Source organism: Myotis nattereri (assembly GCF_964212035.1).
Source record: "Myotis nattereri genome assembly, chromosome: 5".
Taxonomy (NCBI): Eukaryota; Metazoa; Chordata; class Mammalia; order Chiroptera; family Vespertilionidae; genus Myotis; species Myotis nattereri.
Genome location: NC_138080.1, coordinates 45,269,300 through 45,285,875, shown reverse-complemented (window position 1 = coordinate 45,285,875; position 16,576 = coordinate 45,269,300). Strand labels below are relative to the sequence as shown.

General features: G+C 38.4%; 1 protein-coding gene across 1 annotated transcript in view; it reads left to right on the top strand.

Annotated features, from left to right (window-relative positions):
• Positions 1-16,576, top strand: part of PDGFC (platelet derived growth factor C) — a 186,399-nt gene that overhangs the window by 119,215 nt on the left and 50,608 nt on the right. Inside the window, exon 3 of the mRNA XM_081092346.1 lies at positions 10,503-10,683. Within this exon, the coding sequence (XP_080948472.1) occupies positions 10,503-10,683 (181 nt within the window). The remainder of the gene's footprint in view (positions 1-10,502; positions 10,684-16,576) is intronic.

Sequence of the window (16,576 nt, the reverse complement as noted above, 5' to 3'; positions counted from 1 at the left end):
GATTTGTGCTATATGGTGAATAAAAATGAATTTGTCCTGCAAGACAGTACATGAGCCTATGGTAGCTGTAGGTCTCCCACATTTACCAGTTGGCATTTTGGAAGAGTTTTGTGAAAGTCACTTAGGTAGGAGGAGGTGTTATGACATCTTTGGTAGAGGTGGAGGTGGAGTCACTTTCCTTGATGGGATTAAGGTTCTCCTAATCTTGGGCCTGTGTGATCAGGGGGTAGGCCTTGCACAATACAGCATTGCACTGTGTAGTGCATTAGCTTAGCCACTCAACACTTTTGTTAGTATATGTTTTTTTCTCATTTCATAATAGAGTGATATTTATAAGTTGGTTTCCATGCATCTTGCCTGTAGATAGTTATGATAATTTGGTGATAACAGTGCTGTACAGACCTTGGAAAATAATAAAAGTTTCTAGAACATACTGTAGTGTGTAATATTCTAATAACATGCTCTAGGTATAAGCTGTGTATTTTTGACATATCTAAACACACGAAAGGAAATGTTTTTGGTTCTCAAACCAGAAAAAAAAAATAGCTAGGAGTTTAAAAAAAGACCTTCTATACTATCTAGTTCATTCCTTTATTTTGCCAAAGAGGAATCTGAAGCCTAGAGCCATTTTATATTGCACACCTATTTCCTTAAAATGATCAGTTCATCAATCAGGATGAAAATCTATTCATCTATTTGTGTTTGTTAAAGCACAAGTGTTTCAATCTGTTTTTACTGATGTCAAAATGTTAAATAATGAATTATGCTGGAATGTCTAAAAGATTTTTTTTTAATTGAGAGGATTTTTTTTCAGACTGCATTTAGGAGAACTTATTTTGTTATAAATAAATATTCAGTAAGTATAAATGCATATATATATATATATATATATGGAGTTTTTTTTAACACTCATATTCAAGAACTGTACTTTAAATTCTCTGATATCCTGAAAGGATTAACATTTACATTTCACTTTGGTATATTCTAAAGGAAACTCATTTCATCATTTTCACAGACATGATCACCAAAAGATAAATTTGTATTATCTAAACAGATGAGCTCTTTAAAATGCCTTATGTTGATGATCACCCATTTAAATATTTTATTTTAAAATCTTGCCTGAAGTTATGATAATGCTTTATAAGAATTACATGAATCTTGTCCAAATTTTATTATCATACTACTTAAACGTTTCCCTTAGCCTTACTGGTAGATAAATCCATATCTATAATGCCTTGGTATTTGCAAATGTAGCAAGGATGCAGTATAGATAAAAATGGAAAGAAGTTAACCCACAGCAAAATCCTTCAAAGATGTCTTGATGAATGATGTCATGGCCTTTGGTAAGTATGTTTAGGCAATGACATTCAGCTATTCAAAGTTCATACAGGAGGAGCAGCCCGTAGGGTGCCTTTCAGTAGTGGTTATTGTGGGTTTCCTATGCCTGGAAGAATTTGGGGGCTGGGTAGATGAGAGCATATTCACAACCCTTCCTTCTTAATCTTAAATTTGATGCCCTTTAAGTAAACCTTGATATATAATTCCCATTTTAATATTCTTAGATATTCTAAATTCAGTGATTGGGATGCATTGGAGGAGGTCTTAACCTTTTTGCTATACCCACCTACCTCTACTGGCACACTCTCTTTATTCTTATTGTGTGTGTTTAAAGTAGAAGGGAAAGTGACAAGATAATTCATGAGAGAAAAATTTTGCTTTAGTCTGAGCAGAATGTTAATTTCATTTTAAAATTTGCTCCCTCAACTTTCTTTCAATATTACAGTGGGTTCCATTGTTGACACATGTAACAAAGGTATACAGGGGTGGGCAAAAGTTGGTTAATAATAATAAATAATACAGTAATAAATAATAAAACATAAGAATAAACTCTGTTTTGTGTACTCATAACTATAAACCTACTTTTGCCCACCCTGTACTGTCAGTCATTCCTATGAACTGATATTTAATTATTACTTATTTAATAGTGAGTATGCAATTAATATGCAGTTAATAAGCAGTCAGATGCCACAGAGCATCACGCCAGGCAGGCCTAGATGTTAATGAGAATTTTTTGTAAAACTAATTGCAAGGTAGTTATGAAGACAACTAAAATTTGTCCTTAGAGTAGAGAAGAACATGACTACTATACCAGATCTTGGCATTATTTAATTAATAGTACAATGATATGAGGTGGTGTTTCTATAAAAATGCATACCTAGCTCTGACTGGTTTGGCTCAGTGGATAGAGCATTGGCCTGCGGACTCAAGGGTCCCAGGTTCGATTCCAGTCAAGGGCATGTACCTTGGTTGCAGGCACATCCCCAGTAGGGAGTGTGCAGGAGGCAGCTGATTGATGTTTCTCTCTCATTGATGTTTCTAACTCTCTATCCCTCTCCCTTCTTCTCTGTAAAAAAAATCAATAAAATATCTTTAAAAAAAAGTGCATACCTACACACAGGTAGTAATAAACTGAGACTAGGTCTACTTTTCAATGACTGATCAGTCTTGGAAAAAATGCTGAGCAAAAAAATGCTTTTTGTATATTAACTCAATAATCCCTACAACAATTTCTAAGTTGAACTTGATACTATTATTGTGCTTTTTTTATAGGATATAAAATACACAGAAACTAAGTATTCATTATTTTCGCAGTCTATTGATGAATCTGTCTTCTACTACATGAAAGGAGAAACCATATATACATATATATATATATATATATATATATATATATATATATATATATATTTGCTTATATTTTTCTAGGCAAGTTAGATTCAAGACACATACTCCCTCCCACAGGGAAGAATGACCAAGAAGGCTGGGGTATGCCATGAGCCAAAATAGTGATCCACACAATGTTTCACTGTATGAGGGCCTCTGAAGTCCACTCTTACAGGGTGGAATCTTCCATGGGTTGCATATGTGGTTGAAATAATAGCAATTATTTAAAAGCAAACAAAACCACTTATTATTGAGAAACTTATTTGTTAAAGACTATAAACACTTTATATTTATTCTCTTGTTTAATCCTCTCTCATTTTGAAGAAGAAAATATGGAGAGTTTAAATCAGAATTCTCAATGGTAGATTTTAAATAGTGACCTATTGAGTTGGATGAGCCTTTGTTTTGTCCTGTTTAACCATTGTGTAATGGTTAAGAATATGAGCTCTGAAGTTTAAATAAAGCAAGATTACTGCCCCAGTTCTATTTCTCTTAGCTGTAATGACTTTTGCCTTGTTTTATTACTTCCCTGTACCTCAGTTTCCCCATCTATAATCTATAATAATAAAAGTGTAACATGCAAATCGACTGAATGACCGAACATCAGAACAACCATCCAGATGACCTTACAGACTACCACGCTATGGCATGCACTCGGGCCAGGCCAGCCAAGGCAGGTGTGATGTGATTGGTCAGGGGGCCCCACCATTGCCCCACGATCACCCCACAGAGGGAGCCCCAGGCCACCGGGGGTCGGGGGCTCCGTGATTGTCCTAAAGAGGGAGGCCCAGGCCACCCTCCGCAGGGCTATCGATTGAGGGGCTCCAGGGAACTACCGGGGAGCGGGGAGGTGGTGGTGGATGTGGGCAGCGCCAGGCCAAGGCAGGTGAGGGCGGGGGGCAAGGCCAGTGCCGGGGCTGCGAAGCCGGCAGCCAGGGGAAGGAAGGCCTACCCTTGCCAGAATTTCGTGCATCAGGCCTCTAGTACGTGTATAAAACAGTGGCTATAGAGTGATTGTGCTTGAAATTAAATCAGTCAGTAGTTATAAAGTATCTGTTATATAGCATGCACTACATAATATTTGCTCTATTAGTATGATTATTATTTTGTACAAATATTTTAGCAAGTTTGTTGGGATTTTTATAAAAAATTGGTAAATCTGTGCTTTTTTGTCAATCAGTAATATTGTATGTTCTTCCACATATAGTCTTTATACTATGCAAATCTACTGAACAGCGGAATGACCAGTCGCTATGACACGTACTGACCACCAGGGGGCAGACGCTCAATGAAGGAGCTGCCCCCTGGTGGTCAGTATGCTCCCATAGGGGGAGTGCCCCTCAGCCAGAAGCCCTGAGCTGGGCTCATGGCTGGCGAGTGCAATGGCAGTGACAGGAGCCTCTCCTGCCTCCGTGACAGCGTTAAGGATGTCTGATTGCCGGCTTAAGCTGTCAGTCAGACATCCCTTGAGGGCTCCTGGACTGTGAGACGGCACAGGCCAGGCTGAGGGACCCCACCCTCCCGAGTGCATGATTTTCATGCACCGGGCCTCTAGTCTGTAATAATAAAAGCGTAATATGCTAATTAGACCAGACAGCCGAATGACCTTCCAGATGTCCTGAATGACCTTCTGGACAAAGCCGGGGCTGCGAGAATCGAGGCAAGCCACTGTGGCTGTGAGAACCGAGCCCTTGGCACTAATTGGGCCTTTAGTATTTTATAAAATATAAAATGGGTACAATAACATTATCAATTTTTTTATGATTTTTGTGAGGATTAAATGAGTTAATGTGTACAAATGAAGTAACAATATAGTTACTATTTTTAAAACTTATTTTCAATGTAAGTTAAAGCATGGATGAACACTCTGGTTCCAAATAGGGATAAAAACTTATGTTCTATGTGTGAGGGGTCTTCTGCTAAACTGAAGGCTAAACCAATAAGCCCTGTAGAATAACTGTCATCTTATTAATGTCATTACTTTTCCCAACAAGCTCAGACTCCAGCTGACACTTGGAGAGCCAGGCCTTTTTAAGATCCACATCTATTTGTTGGCAGGATTTCTCACTCCCGTCAGATTCCATAATTCATAGGGCAGATTTAATTGACAGAGTTTTAGTTCGTATGAACTAGAAACAGCCTGTTTTTCAGGGTTGGTTTATTTTTGAAGCTGGGTGTCTGACAATTCTGTTTACCAGTGAATTTATTTCTTTGGTATACTCCTTACAATCCTTAGGAGTAAGAAAGCAGTCCTCCTGGCCTCACAGTCTTTAACTTCCCACATGAGGTCGAAAATTTTGTCTACAATACCAGACTTGTTTGTTAAACATAAAAGAACATAAATCCTCCTGGGTCCCCAGGGGTATGTTAGAGAAAGGGAGTGATCATTATAAACCACTTAACACTGTGTGCTGTGTATCATGTTGCCGTGAGAAAGTGATGTTTGATTGGCTCATAAAATAGGTTTAGTAAATCCTTTAAATACTGATGTGAGCAATTGTGCATGTTGGAAATTAATACTTAAGAGTGACTTATAGGATTACCATGTCTCCAGTACAGTCATCTGGGCATGTGCAGATTTCTGTATTTAAGGATGCGTATGCTTTGTGATTTAATTTTTGTATTAAATCAAGTGTTTTATGATCTCCCTTTCATTTGATAAGGCCTATAGAATAATTTTATGTCATTTTTTTCTGTCTTCATGTTCTTTATGTTTTGGACTATTTTATGGTATATCAAACCAACCAACATCTGCACTGAATCCCATATTCTGCAATGGCATTCTATCATAAAAATAAGAACTTCAAATGGTGTCTTTTTCCAACCACAGTATATTCTCAAACAAGTTAAAAAGAAATATGATGTCAAGTGGCAATGGTTTTTGTTTTGTTCTTTTTTATTTTGAAGTCTTGATAGGAACAATGAGGCTTGTGAATACTTCACAGGTAGATCTTTACTTGGTCCATTTTACATGATTTTGAGTAAGATTTAAGTTTAAAAAAAGCTATTTTTGTGACTATACTCTTTAGCAAGAGGATTTACTGTTTTGATTAAGAGAGGAAACTAAACCTTAGTAAATAATAATATTATTAATAATTTTTAATTCCATAGACATCTAAACAATTATTGGGTGTGCTAATAAAAAATAATGGTAGAATAAGTGAGTGATTGTTATATACCACTTCTGGAAAAAATCTTAAAATGCCTAATTTACTATAAAACAATTAGTAGTATATGTTAAGTTCTACTGTTTTATACACAAAGGACATAGTACTTTTTTAGATGTTCATTTCAGTTAACCTTCAGGGAATGAAAAACTGTAGATTTTTAAAGCACTATGATAAATGTTTGTGCCAAACTTGTATGAGCATGTAAGAATTAATTGCCAGCTGTCTACCTGCAAATGCCGAAATTGCTACAAAGATTAGCATGTGGGTTTTTTTTTAATGGCATCAAATTCAGTCAAAAATCTCCATGAAAATGTAACACTATACGTGTCACTCTCTTATTTGCAGGACTTAATTTCTAATATCAGGATATAAGTTAGATAAGGCAAGCCTTAAGACTTATTTGCTCCTTAATGAATTCTTAACATTTATAATCTAGATATTTCTGTGTATGGTTAAAAATGCCTTTTAAATATACTCCATTGAAATGGTTATGTGAGTTAGTTCTAGGTTTGTTCCAGGTGATATTCTTTTCTTTTAGGCACTTCTATTAGAAAGATTATAGTAGTTATTTTGAAAATGGTGTGAAGATACATTTTGGCAGGATGTGTCTTGCCCAACCATATTGCATATGACTTCATCACTGTCAGAACTTCTTTGTTTTTTCTGCATTGACCAGCTCACCATCATGGTGGATGGTGTCCCTTGGTTCTCTGCCATCGCTCACAGGGGCTTTTCTCTTGTTTCCGTGCAGCTCCTTTTCAGGATGTTTTTGTTAAAGGGTCTTTTCTTTCGACCAACACTTGAAATGTTGTTTCCTGGCATTGCTCAAGTATGTGATGATTCTATGTTCCTTCCTTATTGAAACCTCCTGGCTGCGCCTCGTATGCTGCAAGGGTGACAAACTCAGCTGCCTATATGAGCAATTAATGTAAATCAATGCAGATCTGGGTGTTTGTTTTTTAAGCAGCATCAAAAGTATATGGGGATTTTTAAAAATTTTTGCCTGGCTGGCATGGCTCAGTGGCTGAGCATCATCAACCTATGAACTAGGAGGTCATGGTTCGATTCCCACTCAGGGCACATGCCTGAATTGTGGGCTTGATCCCCAGTGTGGGGCATGCAAGGGACAGCTGATCAATGACTCTCTCTCTCATCATTGATGTTTCTATCTCTCTCTCTCCTTTTCCCTTCCTCTCTCAAATCAATAAAAGCATTTAAAACAATAAAAATTAGAAAGAGCATGTCCCATCTACCGCTATTTCCCCTTGGTCCCAGCCTGAGTTGGTATACAGGAACAGAGGCTCAGCTGTCATTCCTTCATTATCAGTGTTTACTATGTGCCAGGCATGTAGGTGCTAGGGATAAGACAGTAAATTAAACAAAGATAGCTCCTCTTCTGGAGCTGACACCAACGCTGGAGATTTGAGCCCTCATGGTCACACTAGGGTTAATGATATTTACTATTACCAGGTTTTCAAATTTAACAAAGATCCAGATTTTTTTTAGTGAAATTCTACTTTTTAAAGTGTTAACTTTATTTTAAAGAAACAAACTCCCCGTTGAAATTGTATTTACCTGTTAGCAACACTAGCCTACAAAATAATATTTGAATATCTGACTCTAAAATACCTCCTCACCTACACTTATTTTTCCAGCTTGATCTCCATCTACTTCTTTGTTTTCGATCCTCTATTCACAACTGACTGTGCCTGGCCCCTTCTTTCTTCTATTACATCTTATGTATTGTACTTCTTGCTGGAATGCACTTCCATTCTCCCCACCCCACCCTTTCCACCCCTAGTCAATCAGTACTCACTGACAGCCCAAATGTTTCTTTGTAAGCTGACCCTAATCTCACTGTATAGAATTACTCATTCTCTGCCAGTATTCCACAGTATTTCCTACATTCTCTCATTAGAGCGCTCACCAAAATGTTTTATAGACCCTGAGCCCAAAGAAGCTATAATTTCATCTTTGTATCCTGAGAATCTAGCATAGTACTTTATACCCAGTCAGTGCTTCCTAAATTCTTGTTGAGTGATTGGCCAGGCCTGACATCTGGCTCTCTGAAAACCAGCAGTGGTGGTAACCTGCACCAGATAGGCACACAACGAACAGATGCTCTATCGGTAGAGGCTTTGTTTCACAAGTAACCAATCTTGATGTAAAAATTATCATTTGATTTAAAATGGCAGTTATCAACTTCTGTATCAGACATAGCTGCAATAACTACTTAGGTCTTTGTACCCAACTCTTCTTACCCCTGACCCCACCCTCCCTGGTCCCATCACACACATACATCAAGATTCCTGGAATGGCTATATTGGCTGCTAGTGCATATGTAATTTATAAACCCAGACTTGTCACATGACATAGCAGAAATAACCTCTTCCCTTTGTACTCTAGTTTTCTTATTTATTGCTTTCAAACTACCAAGGTATATTAAAAGGTAGGTGTGGGGTGGGGGGCAGCAATGTAGGATAGACATGAGGAGCAAACTTTATTGAGAGGCAACTGAGTGGCTACGACGTTTGAGGCACTGCAGTGTATTGTCTCATTATTCCTTTTTAAAAAATATTCCAGTGAGTTAGGTAGAATTATCCTCAATTTAAGGATGAAGAAAATGATGCTGAAACAGGTGAAGTTACATGCCATAAGAGAATTCTGGATACTTATTTTGGACAAAGATTTATAAGTATTATTAATTCATTATATACATTGTCCTTTTTCAACAGTTTTCTTCTTCTGTAAATTCAATACTGCACAAAATATATTATTTTTACTTGTATGGTAGCTACTGAATTTAGTCTTTTTAAAAAATTACAAATAGGTTTTCAAACATGTCAGACTTCCCTTTTAACAGAAGTTTTGTAATGTCCTGTTTAGTATTCTGAAGTGCAATTCTTATAAGCAACTACCTATTTATCCTCTGTTGGGCCACTTACAGAAGGCAACCAATTAATGTCTCTCTTTCATGTCAATGTTTCTCTCATTCTCTCTCCCTTTCTTTCTCTCTCTAAAATCAATTTAAAAAATCCTCTGGTGAGAAAATATCTAGCTATATCTATCTATATATCTAGATCTGTATATCTATATAAATATGGATATAGATATAGATACATATGAATATGGATAAGTCTAATTATTTTAATTGTGATGCAAATAGTTATAAGCAGTGTACCTGTTACTGATATGTTTTTTCCAAAATAGTAAGTAACTATTGGTAAAGTTCCAAAGTGTTGAAACTTTCTTCTACTTATTTGATAGTTGAATTTCTGGAAACTTGGCTTAAACTAAAACTGGAAAACATATTTATGTTTATATCTAAGATAATATTAGATTCTCTACTCAGATGAACAATAGCAGAAATGTCATCTAATGAATATCCAGTGAACTCCTTGAAAAGCATGGAGGATGTGGGGCAAATACTCATTTTCAGGACTTCCCACTGGTGAACATCCATGGACCTTGCTTGCCCACTACATTTCATATGCTCTCCTCACCCCCAATTATTGAAACAACCAAAAATGCCTTTAAAAATTTCTGAAACCTTCTCTAAAAGGGCAATACTGCTCTCAATGATCACCACTGCTCCAAACCTTCCAAACCAAAGTTAGCATGTGTTTTATTAAAAAATTGATCATTTCTTATGTTTAAGACTCTGTGTGTAATGCATTATAAAATAAAAGTATGTCAGTACTGATTCCTTTCTTCAAGGATTTAACAGCATAAGAAAGAAGATGGATTACTTGCATATATATATATAATATTGAAAATATTTTTTATCAAAAAAGGAAGATGAAGGTGAGCTGAGAACACATAGAGAGGTCTCACAAAGACAGTACTGCACAAAATGAGATTTGAAAGATGTTGCTATAACAGCGATTTTCAACTGGTGTGCCACAAGAATTTTTAAAACACGCAGTACCTGACTATTTAGTCTGGGACACTGACCTCTTTTCCCTTAGACTGTCAAATAAAAAAATGACAACAGCCAACATGACGATAGCTATCTGGTGTGAATGAATCAAGATTATACCTTTTGTTTTTGTCAGATTGGAAAATTAAATATTTTTGGTGTGCTCCAGAATTTTAGTAATCAGTTTGTGTATGCCGTGAGATGAAAAGGGTTAAACATCGCTGGTCTATAATGAAGGTCCCATCACGTTGCATCACAGATGAGTAAAGGGAGCCAAGGAGCCTAACTAGCATGAATGAGTTACTGTCAGAAAGTAATGGGCAGTAGCAGCAGGAACTAAGATTGGAGTAAGGCTGTCAGGTCCAAATGGAAATTAAATTGAATAATTCATGAATTGAATGTCAGAGATGGTTGCTTCATACAAAATATTTAAGGTTTGAGATGGCTATTTAGTGAATTTGGAGTTCACTAATAGTAAAATGAGAGGGCTTAGGATAAGGGACTCATGTTTCTTTAGTTTGGAATGTATTTTCAGTGTGTCTCCTTTTTTGGGGAATATTTGATTGTATTTACCCAGTTAAATCTGGGACGAACTCATAGCTGTGGTCCATAGGTTTACTGCACCCCAGACATGAATTGCCAAAATGACAGGTCATGATGTTGTGTCTCTTCTGTCTTTCTCTTTGCAGGTATGATTTTGTAGAAGTTGAGGACCCCAGTGACGGGACTATATTAGGGCGCTGGTGTGGTTCTGGGACTGTGCCAGGAAAACAGATTTCTAAAGGAAATCAAATCAGGATAAGATTTGTATCTGATGAATATTTTCCTTCTGAACCGGGGTTCTGCATCCACTACAACATTGTCATGCCAGTAAGTACCACTTAGAGATCTGCTTATTTCATTAGCTCAGTTATTTGTTTGTGTTCTTTTTCCTTTTAAACTGGAGAATCGGGAAACAAAAACTTTTCTCTGGATTAATTTTTATTTTAATAAATGTCACTCTAGTTATCACAACTTGAATTTCATCACAGTAGATCATTAGCCATGTTAAATACGTTTTCAATAAATGAGATAAAATGTGTTTTGTACAGCACTTAGACAATTGTAACAAACCCATTACCACCTAATTCACTGTTTGGTATTTCAGTGGTGATGAGAAATTAGTAGGATAGATAGAATTTTCTCTTGAACAAAATAAGAAATTTAGTGTATTTATTATCCTTATCACTTAGGGATCACCATCAAAATTTGGATTATAGAAATTCTTCCTGAATTAATTTTAAATATGGTCACATTAAATAATAAAATATAATTTTAGTTTTCTAGCATTTTTGTGACCCTTTATTATATAACTAGAGGCCCGATGCAAAGAATTCATGCAAGAATAAGCCTTCCTTCCCTCGGTTGCCAGCACTGGCTTCCCTCTAGGACTCGGGACTCAGGATTCCCTCTGGCAGGCCAGAAGGTCGTCTAGAAGGACATCTGGTCTAATTAACATATTATACTTTTATTATTGCCGGGGTCCAACCCCAGGGGGTCCAGGGGTCCCCAAAGGTGTGGACGGAGTCGGTGAAGAAGGAATGACACGGAGACAGCGTTCAGTTGATCAGCAGCCTAGCCAGGATCTCCAGCCAAGTTCTGGTCTGGATCTCCAGAGAGGTTCTGCTTAGGATCTCCAGTCAGGTTCTGTAGCCATGTTCCCTCGCTAGGTTCTTCAACCAGGTTCTGTCCAGGTTCTCCAGCCAGGTTCAGTCACCAGGTTCTAGTCAGGTTCTCTTGCCAATTTCTGTAGTCAGGTTCAGTCCAGGATCTTTTGCCATGTTCTCTTGCTAGGTTCTGTCTCTAGGTTCTGAGGCCAGTTTCTGTCCAGGATCTTTTGCCATGTTCTCTCCAGCGAAGTTCTTCTATCTCTAGAGAATGTTCTGTGTAGGTTCTGTGCCAATTTCTGTCTCTCTCCGTTCTGTCTTGTTACATCTGTATTTATACCAGTTGATTCCAATCCTATCAATCTCTATTTCAAAGGTTAGGGCGTTTCTTATCTCCATTCCAGGGAGTAAAGATTATGTAGCTTGAGCATGATTGTTCGTAGTTAAAGTGATTAATTACCCACCTGGCACTTAGTTAAGAGGTTTTATTCCCTCCCTAACTTCAGGGGAAAATCCCTACCTGGGGAAACAACCTTTCTCAGAGACCTTGGTTAAAACACATAGTGCCTAGAAGGTGAGCAAACATATTAAGAACAGTATGCCATATATGCCAGGTCCCTTGAAACAGCAAGCATGGACCAGCTCCCAGCAAATTCCCCCTTTTTTATTTTTTAAAAGCGGACATTAAAAAGAAAAAAAAACCCAAATGCTCTCTTGTATCCATTTTAAGAGTAGGATTGGCGCTTTCCACTATTACCTGAGTCCTGATCTATCACCCCAGGGAGAGCTTGCCAATCCTGCACTTTCCCGGAGTGGAAAGGCTGCAGTGGGGTTAAGGATAAAGCTCCTTGGGCCTACCTTCTCCCATGCCTTTACATTTACCTTTCCGGCACCTTTCCTTCCTCAGAAAAGCATGGACATAATTCTTGTATAAAACGTTCTGTCTGACTGGGAGTAACCTTAATTCCTCTGCTAGCAAGCATATATGTTAAAAGATCAATACAGAGTCTTTTTTCTTTAGACTCAGTATGGCACATCTTCTTAATCTAAAGAGCAATACAGAGTCTTCTTTCTTTGGACTCAGTATGGCACATCTTCTCAATCTAAGGATCAATACAGAGTCTTCTTTCTTTGGACTCAGTATGGCACATCTTCTCAATCTAAGTTCTGTACTATCCACCTTCTTACCCTACTTATCTTCTATAGGGGGTTCTGTAGCACCCTGGTGGAGTCCTATCCGTCCCGAGTGTGGGGGTTCTCAATGGAGGGGGCTTACCTAGGGGAATCCTGTTCCAGGGGTTCCCAAAGGTGTGGACGGAGTCGGCGAAGACTATCCACCCTCTTCCTACGGTGGAGTCCTATCCGTCCAGAGTGCAGGGCGCTTACCTAGGGGTCCCTGTTCGGGCGCCAGATGCCGGGGTCCAACCCCAGCGGGTCCAGGGGTCCCCAAAGGCGTGGACGGAGTCGGCGAAGAAGGAATGACAAGGAGACAGCGTTCAGTTGATCAGCAGCCCAGCCAGGATCTCTAGCCAGGATCTCCAGCCAAGTTCTGGTCTGGATCTCCAGCGAAGTTCTGGCTAGGATCTCCAGCCAGGTTCTGTGTCCATGTTCTCTTGCTAGGTTCTCCAGGTTCTCCAGCCAGGTTCTGTAGCCATGTTCCCTCGCTAGGTTCTCCAGCCAGGTTCTGTCCAGGTTCTCCAGCCAGGTTCAGTCACCAGGTTCTAGTCAGGTTCTCTTGCCAATTTCTGTAGTCAGGTTCAGTCCAGGATCTTTTGCCATGTTCTCTCGCTAGGTTCTGAGGCCAGTTTCTGTCCAGGATCTTTTGCCATGTTCTCTCCAGCGAAGTTCTTCTGTCTCTAGAGAACGTTCTGTGTAGGTTCTGTGCCTAGGTTCTGTCTCTCTCTGTTCTGTCTTCTTACATCTGTATTTATACCAGTTGATTCCAATCCTATCAATCTCTATTTCAAAGGTTAGGGCGTTTCTTATCTCCATTCCAGGGAGTAAAGATTATGTAGCTTAAGCATGATTGTTCATAGTTAAAGTGATTAATTACCCGCCTGGCACTTAGTTAAGAGGTTTTATTCCCTCCCTAACTTCAGGGGAAAATCCCTACCTGGGGAAACAACCTTTCTCGGAGAGGTGACCTTGGTTAAAACACAGCGCCAAGAAGGTGAGCAAACATATTAAGAACAGTATGCCATATATGCCAGGTCCCTTGAAACAGCAAGGATGGACCAGCTCCCGGCATATTATATTACTAGAGGCTGGTGCATGGATTCATGCACTGATGGGGTCCCTCAGCCTGGCCTGTGCCCTCTCGCAATCCAGGACCCCTCGGGGGATGTTGGACTGCTGGTTTCAGCTTGATCCTCACACTGGCAGTCCAACATCCCCCAAGGGATGTAGTAGTTTGTGAAGTGGCATGCAGCCAGGGAGGAGCCTGAGCCTGTGCCAGGTACCACACCGCTCCGCCATTCATCCCGGCCCCATTGTGCCTGCCGCCACCGCTGGCTGCCACCACAGCTGAGCTCGCCAGCCAGTGAGTCTGGCTTCTGGCGCCCATCAGTCAGCTGAGCGGTGCTCCCGCTGTGGGAGCGCACTGACCACCAGGGGGCAGCTCCTGCGTTGAGCGTCTGCCCCCTGGTGGTCAGTGTGCATTATAGCGACTGGTCAAACGGTTGACTGGTTGAACAGTCGACCAGTTGCTTAGGGTTTTATATATATATACATATATATATATATATATATATATATATATATATATATATATATATATAACCTTTTGCATTTTGCTAAATGCTACTCTTAAAGATGTGAAATTTCTGATGGCTCTAATTTTTAAATTCATATATATTTTTTGAAATGAATACATTGCAAAGTTAGAAAGCCAGCACTATCTGACATTAATGTCATTTTAATAAAATTATTTCTGAATTTACCTAAAAGTCCATCTCTTATGTGATATTTTACTATTTTTCTCCCATTAAGGCAGTGGTTCTCAACCTTAGCACATTAGAATCACCTGGGAATCTTTTTAAAATCCTGATTTCTGGGCCTCATCCTCCAGGCCTAGAAATAAGGATTTTAAAAAGATTCCCAGGTGATTCTAATGTGCATCCAAGGTTGAGAACCACCGCATTAAGGGGTCATATCCTTTTCTGCACCCACCAAAATTTAGTTGTATTGTTTACAAATATGTACATAACATACTTTTTATTATTTTATCTCTTAATAAGATAAACATTAAATATTAATTTTAAAAAAATCAATGTGTTAGTAAAATAGATTTTAAAAAAGTATTTAGCTCAATTTTTCTGCTTATCTTAATATTTATTCTGATTAAATAATATTTATGGCTTTTGTGCCACCTCCCTACCAAAAAAGATTTTCAAATTCTCATTGTAATTTAAGAAATCTATTTTTTCTGATTATAATTACTGTATTTTTAGTTGTATCATGATTGCTTTCACCCTTATTTCATGTATTATTTCAAACATTTGTATCTGCTTATTGCACTGAAACAGAAATATTGAAAATCCTTTGATATTTTTATCCCATTCTCATAATAGTAAATCAGAAGCACTTATACAAATATGATGATGTCATCTAGTATAATTTTTAAATATGACGAATTACAGTGTGGTGAATGCTAAGGTGGAGGTGTTGGGTGGAGTTGGTGGGTGGAGGTGGAAGAGGGCATAGAGGCTATAAATGTTGATGGAAAATATAAAACAAGTAAATATAAAATCCTATATAATTGATATCTTTAATGATTTTAGCTATTTAGTAAGTATATTGGGAACACAACATGGTGTTGGCTACATGAATTAGCATGTAGACTCTTGAATATAAACACTATGTATACAGCCAGGTAGCAATTCATGAGAATTCATGAGTCAAATCAGAAAATATGGAATTAATGCTTGACTTTATATATTATATTCACATTGTAATGTTAGTAGAAATTTTCCTTTTCGATTGCCCAAACTTGGGCCTGTGGAATATTATTTAAACAACATATTAAGAAATTTAAGTATTATTTAAGATACAGCCAAGAAAGGAACAATAAAATCCAAACTGAAGTTTGAAAATGGTAATTTATTCATGTACTAAGAGTAGAATTATTTATTGTGTACAATTGAAGTTAAGGGAGATATCTCTAAAATATATGCTCTAAATTATATTGTGAATCTTGATCAATGTAATTATACAGATTATCCTATATAATAAAAGGCTAATATGCAAATTGACTGAACTGAGGAACAACTGGTCGCTATGACGCACGCTGACCACCAGGGGACAGATGCTCAATGCAGGAGCTGACCCCTGGTGGTCAGTGTGCTCCCACAGGGGGAGCACCACTCAGCCAGAAGCCGGGTTCACAACTGGTGAGCTCAGTGGCGGTGGTGGGAGCCTCTCCTGCCTCTGTGGCGACGCTAAGGATGTCTGACTGATGTCTTAGGCCTGTTCCCCAGAGGAAGCAAGCCTAAGCCATCAGTTGGACATCCCCCGAGGGCTCCCAGACTGCTAAAGGGTGCAGGCTGGAATGAGGGACGGTGCCACCCTGAGTGCATGAATTTCATGCACCAGTCCTCTAGTTTAAAGATAAAAAACCCAGCCATTTTATACAGCCTAGATGAGTTCTAGGCACAATAGAGGTTCTGAATCAGTGCTGGAATGCTAAGTTGATCATACAACTCACCCCAGCTTCATTAACAGAGACACTGTTTATATCTGTAAGTGAATATCAGATTTATGAGCCTTGAGATGAGATAAAGAACCATAAGGGTCTATGGTAAGTAACACCCATCCTCAAGTAAGAAGGGCCCTGCCACTTGGTATTGACCTATTACCAGAGATTTGCTGTGACTAACACTAGAAACGGCCTGAATTTGAGAGACTTTAGGTGAAACATGTAGCACTGATTATGTAATTAAAATTAAATTCAGTACATATGTAAATAGTTATTGAAATAGCTTGATAAATTATAAGTATAGAGTTTGGTGGGATGAGAATTGACATTCTCTTGGTATCTATGGAAACATGTTTGGCATGGCAACTAAGTTGACCTGTGATGGGCTGCAGAAAATGGACATATGTGGAGAAATAGCTTTAGG